At 51.8% G+C, this 16,979-nt stretch overlaps 5 protein-coding genes across 5 annotated transcripts; 4 read left to right on the top strand and 1 right to left on the bottom strand.

The window, feature by feature from the left end:
• Nucleotides 1-591: 591 nt before the first annotated feature.
• P168DRAFT_316595 (folliculin domain-containing protein) lies at nt 592-2,019 on the bottom strand (the record flags this gene model as incomplete). The annotated part of the gene is made up of 2 exons (XM_024840029.1): nt 592-1,938; nt 2,014-2,019. 2 exons carry the CDS (start codon nt 2,017-2,019, stop codon nt 592-594), a joined length of 1,353 nt encoding a protein of 450 aa, XP_024695191.1.
• A 3,421-nt stretch (nt 2,020-5,440) lies between these two features.
• P168DRAFT_280007 (DNA-directed RNA polymerase I subunit RPA34) lies at nt 5,441-6,493 on the top strand (the record flags this gene model as incomplete). The annotated part of the gene is made up of 2 exons (XM_024835841.1): nt 5,441-5,658; nt 5,734-6,493. The coding sequence occupies 2 exons, from the start codon at nt 5,441-5,443 to the stop codon at nt 6,491-6,493; spliced, it is 978 nt and encodes a 325-aa protein (XP_024695190.1).
• Nucleotides 6,494-8,650: 2,157 nt separating this feature from the next.
• Nucleotides 8,651-12,847, top strand: atg26 (UDP-glucose:sterol glycosyltransferase; the record flags this gene model as incomplete). The annotated part of the gene is made up of 3 exons (XM_024833291.1): nt 8,651-9,853; nt 9,907-12,510; nt 12,569-12,847. 3 exons carry the CDS (start codon nt 8,651-8,653, stop codon nt 12,845-12,847), a joined length of 4,086 nt encoding a protein of 1,361 aa, XP_024695189.1.
• Nucleotides 12,848-13,641: 794 nt separating this feature from the next.
• P168DRAFT_115733 (uncharacterized protein) lies at nt 13,642-14,634 on the top strand. Its single transcript, XM_024832584.1, has 4 exons — nt 13,642-13,700; nt 13,757-14,061; nt 14,121-14,437; nt 14,493-14,634. The coding sequence occupies exons 2-4, from the start codon at nt 13,780-13,782 to the stop codon at nt 14,512-14,514; spliced, it is 621 nt and encodes a 206-aa protein (XP_024695188.1). The 5' UTR covers nt 13,642-13,700; nt 13,757-13,779; the 3' UTR covers nt 14,515-14,634.
• Nucleotides 14,635-15,334: 700 nt separating this feature from the next.
• P168DRAFT_115770 (alpha/beta hydrolase) lies at nt 15,335-16,782 on the top strand. The gene has a single exon (XM_024832585.1). The coding sequence runs from the start codon at nt 15,610-15,612 to the stop codon at nt 16,555-16,557; it is 948 nt and encodes a 315-aa protein (XP_024695187.1). The 5' UTR covers nt 15,335-15,609; the 3' UTR covers nt 16,558-16,782.
• The last annotated feature ends 197 nt before the right edge of the window (nt 16,783-16,979 follow it).

Here is a 16,979-nt window from a genome sequence, read left to right as displayed (position 1 = left end):
CAGGTACACATAAGGGAGGAAAGTAACGAAGAGCGGGAGGCAGGTATGAGCCATTTAGTTGTACCCAGGTAAGGTAGGTAGGTAACTGCAGTAACCCAGCTGTAGATTGGCTATACTCCTGCCTTGCGCCATTTATCCATCAATGCAAGGAGAGGGAGGACGATCGGGATGGAATGGTAAGATTATTAGATAATAGACACACGTGTAATTAAGTGTGTTAATGTAACTCCTCATGTTGGAGAGACAGAAGGATTAGGCGCGTAAAATTGACCACCCTCGCTTTGCAGAAAGGGAAAAAGAAGCACAAGTAAATGCAAAGGAAGAATAATGTAAAGTCCCCCGAACTCCACTTCCTATCTGATGGCGCCAGTCTATATCCGTGTTGCGAAACAGGTCAAAAAGGGGAAAAAAAGGTAAGACAAATGCAAGAGGAAAGAATAAGGCCTAGCCTAGCTATGCGAATGGGTGCGTGAATACTCAGAGGTATCGTATCACATGGTCAAAAGATCCGTCCGACGCCTCAAAGGACGGTCGATGGTGCGGTTGTGGCCGAACTGGAGGATTCATCGGGAGGGGTTTCATGAGAGAATACTAGGCAATGACCGGACGGCGGGGCGCAATGGGAATAGGCTTGGGTCCGGAGGAGATTTCTAAACCGGACATCCCCAGGTCGCCGTCCGTCGACTGCTCCTTGTCGCCGGGTAGCAATGACCCCCGGCGGGACGCACTGCCGCCCGCTTCCTGCACCGTACTGCAGACGAAGCGTTCTTCGGAAACGGGGACGGCGCCAAACATGTTGCCCAGCTGTTGCAGGAGGGCGACGAAATGCGCATGGATTTCGGCGAAGATGGAGGGGTTGCCGACGATCTCGGAGAGATTGCGGGCCCGCACCTGGCCCGGTCGACGGGCCTGGCCGACGGGGTCGAGGGCGCGTCCGGTGAGGAAGGAGGACACAGGGGTGTAGGGCCGGTTCCCCGGTCGATTGGGGCTCGTATTCTGCTCCTCGCGAGTCTTCTCGGCCTCCTGGAATCGCTCGGCGGAGTGGACGATGCCGGTGGCGATGCGACCGAAGGCGCGCCAGATGACGGGGCAGGCGCGAAACGCGCGGCCTGCGTCTTTGCCGGCCAAGGCGACCAAGGCATAGCTGCGCCGTTTGCCGCGCGCCATGGGGTCCGGGAGACGGAAGATGTAGGCGACGGTGTAGCCGGCGGTCGAGTCGCCGAAACAGAGCGGTCCGGACGAGAGACCGCGCGGGAGCAACTCGCAGCTGAGCGTGCGGATGGAGGAGCGACGCAGCAGCGCGTAGTCGGCGGGGTTCGGGGGCCCGCGGAGGGACAGGTAGGTGAGGATATGGGTGTGACACGAGGCATCGGACGCCACCGAGGAGGAATGGACGGAATCGGGCAAGGAAGGGTGCGCGTGCGGATCGCGCGCAGTGTCGTCGACGTCAGCGTGATGGTTGGCGCCACAGGAGTAGACGACCTCGCGGGAGCGCAAGACGGGACTACCGTTCCTCCCCTTGCCATCCCCCTTGGCGGTACCCGGGGCCCCCGGGGGCAGTTGCTTGCTCACATCCTCGGGCAAGGTCAAGCTACAACTGGCGCAGGTGTCGCCGTCGGCGCCACTGAGGGGACCCGATCGGGTGGTATTGTCCAGGGGGTTGGACTGGGCTCTGACGAAGTAGGGGTGGTCTTCGATTTTGGGACACGGATGGCTCAGGTCGGCGGGACGGTCGGAGGGCCTCGTCGGGGCCGTGTTCTTCCCATTGGGGAGGTTCGATGGACCGTGGAAGGAAGCAGTGTCGTGGGACGTGGCCGGTGTATCATCGGGGGAGAAATCGGATTTGTCGGGGTGACATTGGGTGCAGGAGAAGGGGAGGACCTGCGAGCAGATGATCGAGGTGGGACCATGGACCTCGCAGAAATGCGTCAAAGAGAGCTGGTGGGAGAGAGAGGGTGGTCAGTGAGATGGATCTCCAACGAATGGATTGCGCATCGCATGGCGACATTTGACCTGCATGATGCAGGGTCGAACGGACAACCCAGGTCATGGGGAGTGGTTCAGGAGTGGGCGCATCGAATGCAGGCCATTTCATCCATGCGATGGGAACCAATGAGGGAAAGAAAAGAATTCGACAGGAAGCGAATTGGAAGGGACTCACAATGAAATCCATATCCGGAGATTAGCGTCTAGCAGCATCCAGCGACCATATTAAACCATTATTGCTATACATGCTTTCGCGAGAGGAGTAGACGCAGGGCCGGAGACTTCTCAGGATGTGAAGAAAGCACCGGAGAAGAAGAGGGAGAATGTAGAGAGTGATCACTCAGGAAAAGGGATCATAAAGATGAAGCCCAAGTGAGTGAGGATGAGGAAGAGAGAAAGTACTGCAAAGGCCAGCTTGCAGACAGACCGCGGGGGGAGAGAGGAAGGGGGGGGGGAAGCAGGAAAGAAGAAGAAGAAAAGGGAGAAGTGAAGGAGTATATAATAGTATAGCATGGAGAAGAGAGAAAGACAGACAGAAAGATACGACCCTGGTTTAGGATGTTCCCGAGTTCGTATTATCCCCGTTACGAGTCTCGATCGCCTAGTGTATGGTCAGCCCAATGGAGGTATGGTAAGATTGGGCATTCTTTCTGTATACATACGGTATCGTATTCTGGGTTTGACCATGGAAGGTTGATCGAATGATGGAAGAAGTCTAAGTCGATCCGGTCTATCCGCATTCCTTACATCTCCATCAATAGGGAGCCACATTCACACAGAATGAAATAATCACGCAAGGATTCTAGATAGAATATGAACATATATTGTATTATCTTACCTACATTATATATCGCGGTATATCGTACTATATACGACGGAGTATAATGTAATAGAATACAATGCGGTATTGTGACGATCCATACCGAATCCCAACCCAGTAAGAGACCCGTTAGTCAACCCGTCTGTTTGTCACATGTGCCGATCTTTTTCTTCTTTTTTCTTCGATTCTTCTTTTCTTCTTTGGATTCCATTTCTTCCTTTCTTTAGGATCATTCTGCTTCTTTTTTATCATTCACAGAATCAATACATACAATGAGGCGTAATTGACTTCAATAGTCCTTCTCTTCTCCGATCCAGAATCACCAATCCCCCGTCTCCCATTTGTCTCGCAACTCGGAGAGACGGCAAGTCCAATTCCACTTTCGTCTCGGTCTTTTTCCTTTTTCTTGGGATCGGTGGATCCGACTAAAAAGTCTTGGAGCCCCAGCCCAATCTAAAGCCACGCGGGTACATTCTCCTGATCAGATGGGGTTCGAGACACTTCGTTTAAACCGCTCGCGGACGGGTGGAGATATATCATTTTACCACATAATACCACATCTCTAATATAACATACAGAGTAGATAAGTAATATACATATACAACATAAAAGATAGTACAATATAGTAACGTCACGATGAACCAGGATCCAGGGAACAATCGCATCTTCACCTCCCAATCTGATCCAGCATAATCTCCGTCCAACATGCCTGTCCATGTTACACCTCTGCTTCTCTCCGATTTTCTCCATCCAATCCAATCCGTCCACTTTCTCTCCTGCGAAACACTTCCTCCTTTGTTTCTTTTTTCTTCCTCACTTCTACCAATCATCCATCCTTCTCCTTCTAGCTGATGTCAATCTGAGGTCATCCTCCTGACATCCCTGTACTCCGTACTCCGGATTGGATACGGTAACCGGTGTACGGAGCGGAGGACTACTGAGGATGGAAACTCGGCAGGCGACAGTCTGCCCACCTCGTCTACTCCACACGACGGAGAGCAGCTGAAGACCACCGACGGTCCCCTCCGACCGGACGACCAATAATCGTCAAATTGATTCCACTCGGTTTCTCCCCTGGACCCAATGAGCCGCCAGACATCCCGGTCGTTACCAATCCGTCTCCACGTGGCGACTTTCTCCGTTCATTTGCCGGCGTTTTCCATCGTGAGAATTACCTCCACTCAGAACATTTGGTATACGAAGTACTATACTATACTGATTACTGAGAGTACTACGACAACGACGGAGGATCCTCGATCCACTTCTTGGTGTCGTGAAGGCAACTCTTCACGAGGGGATCTCCAGAATACTCCCTCCTTTCTCTTCTTTTTCTTCTTCTGTCCATTTCTCGAGGATCCGGTCTCCGTTTGTTCTTCGTAGCATCTTCTTTGCCTAGGCAACATTTCCACCTTCCGACCGTTATTCCGACTGAAGCGCGAATTTTCCCGTCGTCGGTTCGATGTATCCCGGACAGATCTCGAGTCCATCCCTACCTGGTCGGCTATACGACCGACCGGACAAGGCTGACTGATCCCTGTGAGTCAGAATCGTCGACGTTGGCCATACATCGTGCAGGTGGACTCGTCTTTTCCGTGCGGAGATTTGAACGGACAATAACACCGTCTTTCTTTCTTCTTCCCCTCCCCACATTTCCTACCTACCTACGGAGTACATTATTTAGTCTGCCCCTTCAATCACATGGCAACGGCAAACGGCACTTAGCCAGGCCGTTGGAATGAAAGAAAGAACTAGGACAGAAAAACAATCATCCGTCATCTGTGAGACGTGCAGCGACCAGAAAGCCGCTTCTACCCAAATCCTGGTCGAGCCGGTCGAGTCCAGACTGAACTCCAGACTATGCACTGTTCGGATTCAATCTGGATAGGTATAGCATAGTCTCTGCCAACTGCGACTAGCCTGGCATATCGCGATCCGCGCGTCATTGTAAAAGCCCTTTCTTTGGACATGTCCCAAACCTCCGCTTTGTGACCCCTCTCCCGCCCGCAGGCCGGCTATCTGAGCGGGGAGGTCCAGACCGGCTGTCTCGTTCGTTCTTCTCCGCGGGTGGGAGTCTGAGCCTTGCAGTGGTTGATACGAGGATCTTCTTATAGCAGGGATGGGGTGACAACGAAGCGTTCTAGAGCGAGATGGACTGACTCTTCCTCTCATATTTTCAGTCTCTCTACTGGTGTTAGTAAGTCTGTGGAATCGGTCGGGTTTAATCTATGGTGGTACTAGATCAATCATGGTCAACTCTTGGGCCTCCCCTAGTGATCGAAATCCCTGTTCTTGACATATTGATATTGCTCTCGCATCACTTCAATAATAAAATAAATTAAAAAAACGAAAAGTGTATAATGACCGAGCGCAAGATCAGTTGTCGCGGCCGCATAGCTCGGGGACATTGTAGACCGCAGACCAAGGTGGTCCGTGCTCCGCGGAGGAAAAAAAAAAGGTTATCGCTCCAAAAGTCAACGGAGTCTTGCCAGACCACTTGACGCTTTGCGATTGACACCACCCTTGCTATTCTATACAGGCGCATGGTCCTCGACTTCTAGCTGGGCCTCATTCGTGTCACTTCTACCCTTTTTTTTACTTTTATCCCACCCGCCGATCGACACCCCGATCGACGCCATGGCCGCCAAAAAGTCCGCCAGACCTCCTACGCCGGAGAGCTCGAGTAGCGCGTCGAGCAGGTCGAGCTCCCCTGAGACAACCAAAAAGTCTACGAAGCCGGAGGAATCAGATGATTCGAGCTCGGAAGACGACAGCGCAGGTAGCTCCGGGAGCGACTCTTCGTCGTCCGAAGACGAGAAGCAGGACCATGCGACGAACGGACAGTCCAAGGATAAGTCCGTCTCCCTCTTATTCCTTTTGCAGTCTCCATTGCAAAACTTTCGAGTATATCCCTAACATCTATACTGCAGACACTCCTCCAAGCTCGCCTTCCTCCCACCCCAACCCTACAAGCCCCCCACCGGATTCAAGGCCGTCAAAAAGCAATCTCCCCCGTCCTCAACCACCACCTCCCTCCTCTCCGACCTCCGCGGCAAGCAAGTCTTCCACGTCACGGCACCCTCCTTCCTCCCCATCCACAAAGTAAAGGAGATCTCCCTCGCCAAGGCCCTACAAGGCGAACCGATCCTCACCCACGACGGCGTTCAGTACGGCATCCCCGCCGACAGCACCGGCCAAGACGACACAGCGGGCAAATCGCTCGCCCTCTACGACCCCAAGACCCAAACCTACCGCCCCTCGCCCGCGACGAACATCAAGAGCTTCCACGTCCAAGAGCTCATCCACATCCCTGCGCGATCCCAGGACGCAGACCACGATGTGGTGCTGGAGGCTGCGCGCGAACAGGTCAAGCCGCCGCGCAAGCAGCCCTCCAACCTGAAAATGCGATTCCGTCCTGTCGGCAGCGGAGACGCACCCGCTGAGACGCTGGGTTCGAGTGATGACGAATCCGACGCTGAGCAGCAGCCGGCGCGCACGGCCCGCGAGGAGAAGAAGAAGAGAAAGCTTCACCAGGCGGAGGAGGAGGAGAGCCTGCCGGCTGCTGGTTTGCCGAGGAAGAAGTCGAAGAAAATCTCTTCTTCACAGGATGCGGGCGATGGCGAGAAGGTGAAGAAGTCGAGCAAGAGCCGCGAGGAGAAGAAGCAGAAGAAGTCGAAGAAGTCGGCTTGATCTGTCTCCTTCACTCTACGCGATCATTTCTAGGACTGGGTTGATTCTTCATGCTTTCCCCCCTTTTTCTTTGAATAAAAGTTTGTTATAGATGGGATGCAGGATGTGCTATATGTGCGTGTGTGGATGTGTGTGTATGTGCATCAGGGCGTACGGTACCCGTGACGACTTTAGGCGTTTGTATTGCTTGATTGATTCTTTCTTATTCTCTTTCCTTTTTTTAACACTGTATGTATGTATATACGGATCTATACGAACTGGCGTGATTACACGTTTGATTTTCATTCTACACTTAGGGACAAGTAGATATAAATATAAGAGACAAGCACTCAAAGGGAAAGCTCATGTTTGTTAGTCTCTAGTAAACATGGCTTGACCAGACAATCTGCCTCAATACAGAACCTGTCAAGATGACTAGTAAACCAAATCTCTGAACCAACTAACAATCCAACAAGCCCTTTCTCTACTCTGTATGTAAGTCTCCTGTATATTATTAACCAACTAAAATACCACCAACTCCACATCAACGACCTACCTACAGAACCACCAACAACGCAAACCAAGGCAGTGTCCAGGTTTGATCTCCGTCCAGGATGTGGATTTGGACTTGTCGATTGCCCTCGTAGCACGGTGGCTTTCAGAGCTGGATAGATAGGTCGATGGAAGTTTGTGTTGGTTACACTGGGCTGGGCTGTTATTGCCTATTTGAGGTAGGTACTTACTTACTTACCTGGGTACTTAGCTGAGGTAGGAGTAGTTGGGATGGAGGGGGAGTTGTTGGATATATTTTATCTAGTTGATTTCATCTTAAATTGAAACAGCAAACCAGATATAGATAAAGCAAACCTGCATAACTTGCTCAACGTATACGAGATCTATCTATGGAGGATTTGCGACAGACCTATCTACCTATCATCTATCATCTATCCCATACATTGGCGCGCGCATACAGTACAGCTTGTAAAGTGATCTATCTACGGTATGATCTTTGGTAATGATGGACTGATTGATGAATGACAGACAGACCCACTCAATAGAGTTGATTGATTGATTGTCAAGTGTAGCCGCTAGTCGCTCGATAATAATGGGGCGTGGCGGGTTGGACTTTTATATATGGTTTCATTGAACGGGCTCACAGTATATCTTTATCTAAAAGTATATACCATATACTATGTAGGTAAAAAGATACTTTCTAGATCTGGTCTGTTTCTGGACCGTTGGTTTGAGTATTATCACTACGTATAGAGGTATGTACGGAGTAGTATACTGTGATAGTATACCATGTCACAGCATAGCATCACTTTCAACAGTTAGTCATGTTCTTCAATACTCATGCAGTCACACATAACATCTTCACAATAATTCTGTGTTTCTGTATAAATCAGGTGACAGTGTCACAAGCGGTGACTCTAAAGATATCCAGATATCCAGATGGTTATGCACTAGATATGCTGATTAGATAAGCACCTATCAGGGGAACCCATCGATGATTGGCCCAGGCCGGGGACAGCTGATATGGGCGAATGACGTGCCGCTGGATGGGATGGATTGATGCACTGCAGGTGTGGAATGCCGATGCTTTCAAGTTGCTTTGCTCATCTTGCTCTCCTGCCTACTCCTTCCTTACATCCTGGTCACGGTGAAGATTGTCCTTGTTGTTATCTCCCATCTTTGGAACTCTTCCAGTCCTCTCCTTGATCTGTTTTTACTCCTCAACAGACGGAGCCTCATCTTCCCCACAGTTATGACCGTGAATCCGCCATCACCGCTGCTTTGATGGCCAAGCTTTCATCCAACTCACTCTCCATACCGTCTTTGTTGAAGTAGAAGTTATCTTCAGCAGGAGACTACAAGTACGCATCTCTGGTCTATTCTGGTCCCCCCCCTTCTTTGATGCGGAGGTCTCGCCTGTTGATGTCATCTTGTATATAGACTAACATGGATGATCACCCGTCTTGATAGTCTCCACCGTTGGTATCCTCTATCTTCACCGTGCGTTTCGAATCGACTGGACCACCGACCCTTTTTCTTGCTCGTGGTGGTGGATCACACGCGCTGTGGCTGTGACCAGGGCATACTCAGCCTTCGCCTCCCTTCCGCCCTTGCCACACCCTCCTCCTACACCCTTCTGCCTATCCCCCCACACCCACCGCCCAAATGCGACCTCTTCAAGAAGACACGAAACGACGGTTCGACCGGAGGCTCAGCCACGGCCGACAGCACACTCCCAGCCGCATGTTTTCGAGCGCCCTGCCTGACCGGTTAAAGGACGACCATGACGCCCAAGTGGACTACACCGCTCCCCCGGGTCGGACAGGTGCCCGGGATGGTCATATGCAGTACATGCAGCAGTCTATATTCTCGATGATCGCGGCAGTTGGGTCACGGTCCGATTTACATGCGCGATTTGACGACTCCAGTGATAGCGACGAGGAGAAAGAGAGACGGCCCCGAGCGAAGGTTGCAGAGAGAGGGCGTCACCAACACAGGTCGGTTTCGGACCATCGACTTCTGCGACCCTTTCAGTCGAAGTCCGCGTCGAGAGAGCGGCATAAGGAATCTGCGACGGGCGACGACCAGTCTCAGATTCCTCTCCCGCGGCCTCGCAGTGTCACTCCGCGAGCGGCCCCCGTCCTTAGTCGCATGGTTGAGGCACAAGCCAAGCTTGAGACGGCCACCGAACCGACCGCCCCATCCTATCAGCCTTCTGCAGAAGAGAAAAGCGCTCAAAGTTCTCAGCAGCTGGCCGCGTCCCCGCTGGCCGAGAGACTGGCGGAGATGTTTGGCTTTGGCGCTCCCGAGAAGATCCTCGTCGAGTATGGGTGCTCCCTACTGCAAAGTATGCTTCTACAGGGCTATATGTATGTAACAGAAGGGCATATATGCTTCTATGCCTACCTGCCGAAGAAATCAACGGTCGCCATCAAGTCCGGCTACCTGCACAAACGCGGACGGAAGAACCCCAAATATGCCCGGTATTGGTTTTCCTTAAAGGAAGACGTCCTCTCCTACTATGCCGATCCGTCGACCCTCTATTTTCCCAGCGGGCATGTCGACCTCCGCTATGGGATATCGGCGTCGCTGGTGGAGTCAAAGGATAAAGGGAAGGACTCGAAAGACTTCCAAGTGACAACAGATCAGCGAACATACTATTTCCGCGCAGACAGCTCCGCCAACGCAAAAGAATGGGTCAAGGCTCTGCAGAAAATCATCTTTCGGACCCATAATGAGGGCGACAGTGTGAAGGTATCCTTTCCCATCAAGAGTATTATAGATATAGAAGAGAGCCCGATGGTCGAGTTCGCAGAGACCTTCAAGATACGCGTGGTGGAAAGTGATGATTCCTATGCGATTGACGAGGTGAGATCCCCTCCTGCGCATAGCTTGTGTCCCCTTTACTGATAACGTTGTAGTACTACTTCACCTCCTTTGACTCTGGCCAGGATGCCTTCAACTTTTTAAAAGGCCTCATCAGCGACAATTCGGCCAAGTCTTCGCAAACCCTCTCTCCTCGGCCCGATAAAGCTGGTCACCCGAGTCGCGCCCGGAGCCCCCGAGGGAGGTGGTCTCTGTCCAGAGGATTAAGCCACCCCAGGGGGATGGAAACGGCCGATACTCCCCGGCAAAGAAGTGTGAGCGCCAGCAACTTCAGCCTTGGCCACGATGTCATCGGACGGTCGCCTCCACGGCAGATGGACTCATCGGACTCGTTTGTGAATTCATTCGAACACGCTACTGAGTCTTCGGCCGTATTACAGTCGATGACTGACACCGCGGAATCTGCGAGTCAAATATTAAACCGAAGCGATGTCTTTCACTCTCCCACGATCCATACCCTGCGGATGCGGCCTTCAGCCGCCGATAGGCCCGATCGCCGTCACTCGGACGAGACCGCGCGATCTTCCAATGCCAACGCCGTCATGGATCCGTCTACTCCTGCTGCGAGAGACGGGCCTGAAATCCAGTACGCCCACAGCGGATCTGCCCATGACGCCCAGGACCCTACCGCTGCGTCTAGTGCGTCTGGGTTGAACGATCTTGTGCGGGCTGGCGCTTATCCTCTCCAGCGAGCCGCAGGCATCGCCGGATATCTCAAGAATCGGTCACGACAGATGAGTACGCTCCTGGCCAGTGAGTCTATGGGTTATATAGAGAAGGTCTCGGGAATGTGGATCGGTGGTCGTCGGCATTATGGAGAGACTGAAGGTGTATTGCCGGATGATCAGGCCCTGGATGCCGATGACCAGGACGATGGATGCAAAGACGGCGATCGATTCCGTGCCCACTTCGCCCTTCCCCCGACCGAAAAGCTTCAGGCTACCTATTTCGCGCATCTGCACCGTGTTCTCCCGCTTTACGGCAAGATCTACATCAGCCAGAAGAAGTTGTGCTTCCGCAGCCTCCTTCCGGGAACTCGTACGAAGATGATACTCCCCCTTAAGGATGTCGAGAATGTGGAGAAGGAGAAGGGGTTCCGGTTTGGCTATCACGGACTCGTCGTCATTATCCGGGGTCACGAGGAATTGTTCTTCGAATTCAACGCGTCGGACGCCCGGGATGACTGTGCTGTGACGATGCACCAACATCTGGAATCCATTCGGTTCCTAGTTGAGTCAGGTCTCCTTGCAGAACAGGAGAAAGAGGAGTCTGAAGCCGCGCAGGCGGAACACCAGATGCTACAGGAAGCCAGACTGGGCACCTCGGGAGAGAATGATACCCGGGACATGTTGCCTGAGGACTCGGGGGAGCTTCATCCCGTTTTTGATGACCCGCGCGCCTCGATCGTCAATTTCAAGCCCGCCGAGTCTTTGAGGATCACCTGTCTCACCATTGGCTCGCGTGGAGATGTCCAGCCATATATTGCCCTGTGCAAGGGTCTTATGGCGGAGGGTCACCGGCCAAAGATCGCCACACATGCCGAGTTTGAGCCCTGGGTGAGGAAGCATGGCATCGACTTCGCTCCTGTCGACGGAGACCCAGCGGAACTCATGCGGATATGTGTCGAAAACGGGATGTTCACGTATTCGTTCCTGAAAGAGGCATCGTTGAAGTTTAGGGGATGGATCGATGACCTGCTCTCGTCTGCCTGGTCGAGTTGCCAGGATAGCGACCTCCTCATCGAATCTCCAAGTGCCATGGCTGGGATACACATTGCTGAAGCCCTTCGGATTCCCTACTTCCGTGCTTTCACGATGCCTTGGACCAGGACGCGTGCGTACCCACATGCATTTGCCGTTCCAGAGCAGAAGATGGGCGGTGCGTACAATCACATCACCTACGTCATGTTTGACAATGTCTTTTGGAAAGCGATTGCAGGACAGGTGAACCGGTGGAGGAAGAACGAGCTCGGCCTGAAGGCAACCAACCTGGACAAGATGCAGCCGAACAAGGTTCCTTTCCTGTACAACTACTCGCCGTCAGTGGTAGCACCGCCATTAGACTACCCGGATTGGATCCGTATTACCGGTTACTGGTTTCTGAGCGAGGCAACTGGCTGGACGCCCTCGGCGGAACTGGTTGAATTCATCCGCCGTGCTCGCGAAGACGGTAAGAAGATCGTATACATCGGGTTCGGATCGATCGTCGTGTCGGATCCGTCTGCTCTGACGCGGACGGTCGTCGAGTCTGTCCAGAAAGCCGACGTCCGTTGCATCCTTTCCAAGGGGTGGTCCGATCGTCTTGGTGACCCCGCCAGCACCAAATCTGAGATTCCTTTGCCCCCTGAGATCTTCCAGATCCAATCCGCACCGCACGATTGGCTGTTTTCCCAGATCGATGCGGCAGCACATCATGGAGGGGCAGGGACCACTGGCGCCAGTCTGCGCGCGGGTCTTCCTTCTATCATCAAGCCTTTCTTCGGAGACCAGTTCTTCTTCGGGACCAGAGTTGAAGACCTCGGCGTAGGGATCTGCATGAACAAGCTGAACGTGAGCATCTTCTCGAGGGCGTTATGGGAGGCGACCCACAGCGAGCGAATGATCAAAAGGGCGCGAGATCTGGGGGCGCAGATTCGAAGCGTAAGCTTACCCTCTCCCCTATCCTAATTTGACTGCAAAATACTAACCTCTACAACAGGAAGATGGCGTCGACACCGCTATCCAGGCAATCTACCGCGACCTCGAGTACGCCAAAACACTCGCGCGACAACGCTCCATCTTCTCCGCCACCCCATTCTCACCTACGCCGTCGGCCAAGCCCGTCGCGGACCACGATGCGGACAACGATATGGCCGACTCCGAAGAGTGGACCTTTATCGGTGATGACATGGACATTGACATCTCGAAGCGAATGCGTGATCGAGCTATTTCTGATGCGAGTCTGCTACCTGAACCGGTCACTTGTAGCATGGGATGATTTTCCCTTTTACTCTCGCCTTGATCTTTTCTTCTTTCCATTTTCTAGGGCGCTCATGATGATTTATGACTGCATCTTGCTTGCTTAAACATTGCTAGCCACATCTAACTGCATCTAATGTTGTGTTTGAACATCCACTCAAGACTTTCTGCAGATTGTTGCACGCTTGGAATGACTTTCTTTTATTTTCTCTTTCGTTTTTCCCTTACATGTTAAATCATATCATGTCCTCCTATTCCATCTATCTATCCTACAACGACGCTCAGCGACTGATGAATTGATGAATGAATACTTACCGCGGGGACGGACATATACTGTTGATTTGGATTTGGGTACTAATGCGAATAATGTGGTTGATAGTTGATTTTCAGATGGACAAGCCTAGTCATATAGTATGATGCTTTATTTGATAGAGTGGTGGGCATAAGCGCAATGGACCATTTTATTATCATTATTGTTAGCAATTTCATGTCGGAGCGTCTGTGTTTGTATATCATGTGACACCAGGAGTACCTGCTAATAGATGATCTTTCTCATCGACATCCCACAGCAGAAAGTGTCTTCTTTTACACATGTGTTGCACGCATATTATATGTCTACGCTTACCATCCCCCTTCCCCTTGGGGCGTGGCGTCATCATTACCACATTCAGATTCCAGTCATAAGAAATGTGATCAAATCCTCACCAATGAGCAGCGACCTAGGGTTTTGACTTCCTCAGGACCTCTTGGGACCCTTTCTTCCACTGCCACTCACCCGCACCACCTACGACTACCTTACTATCGAGGAAGGAACGGCCTACGCTCAAAACACCATCTTCTTCGTCTTCTTCGGAGACTGTTATCTGCTGTAAGTGTTCTCAAAAGACATCCTTCTCGTTGAGACAACAGAATTAATTACCCATGACAGATTCAAATCCTGACCGAAAGGCGATGCCTCCCCCCTCCTCACCAGCGAAGAGAAAACGCTCGTCTGCAACTTCTTCGCCCTCAAAACAGACCAAATCTCCATCATCCAACGTGGACAAGTCTCCTTCCCCTGGCCAGATCAGGTCTCCGTCCAATATGTCTGAAATGTCAAGCCAGTATCCGAAGTCAGACGTGTTTTCGGTAACCACAAAGCTTGAGGTCAAACGTCTCTCGGGGGACTTCTGCTGGGCGTGTAAAACTGAGTCCCCTCAGATAGCACATGTCGTTGGGAAAGAGGATAAGCAGGTAGGCGGCTATATTCCTCCTGTCTATTTTAGAATACGGATAATCCAACAGTTGGACAGGTTTCCCTCTGGTCCAAAGAAGGCCTCCTTCCTTTTTCTCTGACGTCTGCGGCAAACGGGATCCCACTATGCGCAACATGCCACCTCGAATTTGATCGCGCCCATGATCCGGGATTCGTGTTCTTCCCCTCTGACTTACAATATTTTATCGATTTCGAATTGAGGGATAGAGAGAGAAGAGCGTTGGCAGTCGGAGAGGGAGACATTATTCCCCGAGAAGTCCCATCCAGCACATCGTACAGGGATCATCAGTTAGAGCAGGGGATTATCTCAGACAGGGAGAATAGTGGCCTTTTCCAACCTGTTTTCTTGAAGAGGTATCTACTTGGCGGACAGTTCTCCCCCGAAGATCTCGGCTTAGCGGAACCAAAGCCCTGGCACGGGGCCCCGTTAGCGACCCTACGACGAGGCATTCTAGCATTGGGCAGTGCTAGAATTTGCGGAATCGACCGAGCAACAGTCACCCAACTAGAAACACTACGGAACCTATACTTCCAAAAGTACGATGGCTGCTCACCAAAAGTCAACAAAACCCCGGCCGAAGTAGGTCTCTCCAGCCAAAAAAGACCAAGAGATGATTATATACACGATGAACCAAACAAGATGCCCAAGATGAGGTATCCGGGAAGTACGCATGAAGCAGAAAACACGGGGGGCTTACACTCAAATTCCCGAACATATAGCCGTCCTGCTTGCGGGCTTCCTCCACAGGAAGAATGGAACTTGGGGCCTGAGTTTAGCACGGAGCAAATTGTTCAGCGCTATATTCATGTGCTTGCTCATGACTAGGGCCGGCATTGGGTGGCATCTCCTCTCGTCCTCTCTATCTATACCCTCTCAATTTTATCAGACTATTTGTATCTATTCAACATTGATCAAGTATCCAGTACTGATATTCAACAAGTTACATGTGCAGCAGGGCCGAAGCTACTGGTGTTGATAGCAGAATCATTAATCCAGCAGGCATGTAGCCACTCTCTTAGTGGTTTGGATACTTCGGTGCACGCAACGCCACAGTTTTCCGTGCCTGACGCTAGTGCAACAGCTGCTAATATTATACATCTTCTCTAACTCACCACTGCAACAACATTTAGGGATGGGTGGCAGCAGATCCAGCTTCTCTTTTTCTGCTAGCTTGTCACTCTCATGACAAGTTGTCCAGGAGCGTTACTCAGCCTCTACGACTGTGATATTATACTAACCCTAATCTAGGATCCGGAGAGCAGATGCTCCTGGTCATTTTCCTAAAACCAGAATGTACAAAGAGGTTGCTCGGTAGAAATCAAAAAGACCCTGTACATGCTTGATCTGATCTGCCCCCACTCCCGGTAAATTCCGGCTGCATCCCCGTAGCCCTGACTCATATCACGTGTTATGATATTGCCTGGCCCACTCATGAGTCGCGTCTATTCAACGATCTACATGATCAAACCGATCGCATTCTCACATCAATCCAGAGGCCACTAAAACGAACCCGCAGACTATTGTTATGTCGAGTCGACCGACCCTTGTCTTTATACCAGGCTCCTGGCACAGACCTACATGCTACGACCCGATCATCAAGCTCCTGGAGCCCAAGTTGCGATGCGTCACAGTGTCTCTTCCCTCGACAGCATATAATCCCGAAGCGACCTTCAAAGACGATATCGATGCAGCCCGGGATGTGATTTCCACTGAAACAAGTACCGGGCGCAACGTTGTTGTCATCGCGCACTCCTATGGCGGCATGGTTGGCAACAGCGCTATCAAAGGCTTCACAGGGCCAAAAGACGCTGATGACGATCGACCGGGATCCGTGATCGGACTAATCCTCGTCGCCTCTGGCTTCACCTTGGCTGGTCTGTCTTTCATGGATCCGTTCTTCGGTCATCCGCCACCTTCTTGGCGTGTTAATAATGAGACCGGCTACGCGGAGCTTGTCACTCCCCCGCGCGAACTGTTCTACCACGACCTACCTGAGGGAGAGGCAGAATACTGGGTTTCTCAGCTGACGAGTCAGAATCTGAAGGCTTTGTTCGAAGGCGGCGAGTACAGTTACGCCGGGTGGAAAGACGTGCCGTCTTGGTATATCGGGACTGTGGAGGATCGGGGGTTACCGGTCCTGGCTCAGCGGATGTCAGTTGGCATGGCGAGAGAGATGGGGGCTAGTGTGGAGCATCGAGAGCTGCAGACGAGCCATTCGCCCTTTCTCAGTCAGCCTGGATTGACAGTGGAAATCATTTTGGAGGCTGTTGATGCTTTTACCAATTCCAGGAGCGATGAGTCTAAGGCTGCGATTGATAGAGCTGGAAATGGGATAGTCGTGCCGCGTGCTGGCCTCTTCAAACCACTGACGTGGTTCAAATTTGGACTGCCGATGGGTGTTGGCCGTGTGTTGGGCAGATGCATTCTTTTGTTTGGCTGGGGAAGGAGGCTGTGGAGGACCGGATTTCGTTGATTGGTAGTCGTTGGTCGACGGAGCTTTTAGATAGCTGTGCTGACGTTTGTTACGTTCTTGCATATATCCTAATGACAGGAAGCTTACTCCACTTCGCCAAGTTGGGCTATCTATGAAGAGCGCTGGGATGTTGGCGCTTGAGGTAGCACCAGTGGGGTTGGAGAATGGCGAGTTGGGTTGTGGTTGTTTTTGGTCCTGCCACTCTAGACGGGCGAGATTTGCAATAAGAGTGGGATGTCTGTATATACTGCAGCACTGGCCAACGACCGTATGACGCGATGATCAGACATCAGGAATATGGTGTACAAACCTGGATCGACACTCTTGGCGTGCCGATTGTGATCTCGAAATCTGCTCTTGTCATTGCGAACCGTGTTTGGCTATGCTCTCTCTAGAGGGAACACTCCTCAGTCTCGTCTCCC

The sequence above is a fragment of the Aspergillus campestris genome (assembly GCF_002847485.1).
Source record: "Aspergillus campestris IBT 28561 chromosome Unknown P168scaffold_3, whole genome shotgun sequence".
NCBI lineage: Eukaryota > Fungi > Ascomycota > Eurotiomycetes > Eurotiales > Aspergillaceae > Aspergillus > Aspergillus campestris.
This window is presented reverse-complemented; position numbering and strand designations above follow the sequence as displayed.

Coding starts and splice junctions, on each gene's coding strand:
- P168DRAFT_115733 (XM_024832584.1), top strand. CDS start 13,780: ATGCCTCCCCCCTCCTCACCAGCGAAGAGAAAACGCTCGTCTGCAACT. Junction 14,062..14,120: donor TTGGGAAAGAGGATAAGCAG/GTAGGCGGCTAT, acceptor ACAGTTGGACAG/GTTTCCCTCTGGTCCAAAGA. Junction 14,438..14,492: donor CAACCTGTTTTCTTGAAGAG/GTATCTACTTGG, acceptor GCGGAACCAAAG/CCCTGGCACGGGGCCCCGTT.
- P168DRAFT_115770 (XM_024832585.1), top strand. CDS start 15,610: ATGTCGAGTCGACCGACCCTTGTCTTTATACCAGGCTCCTGGCACAGA.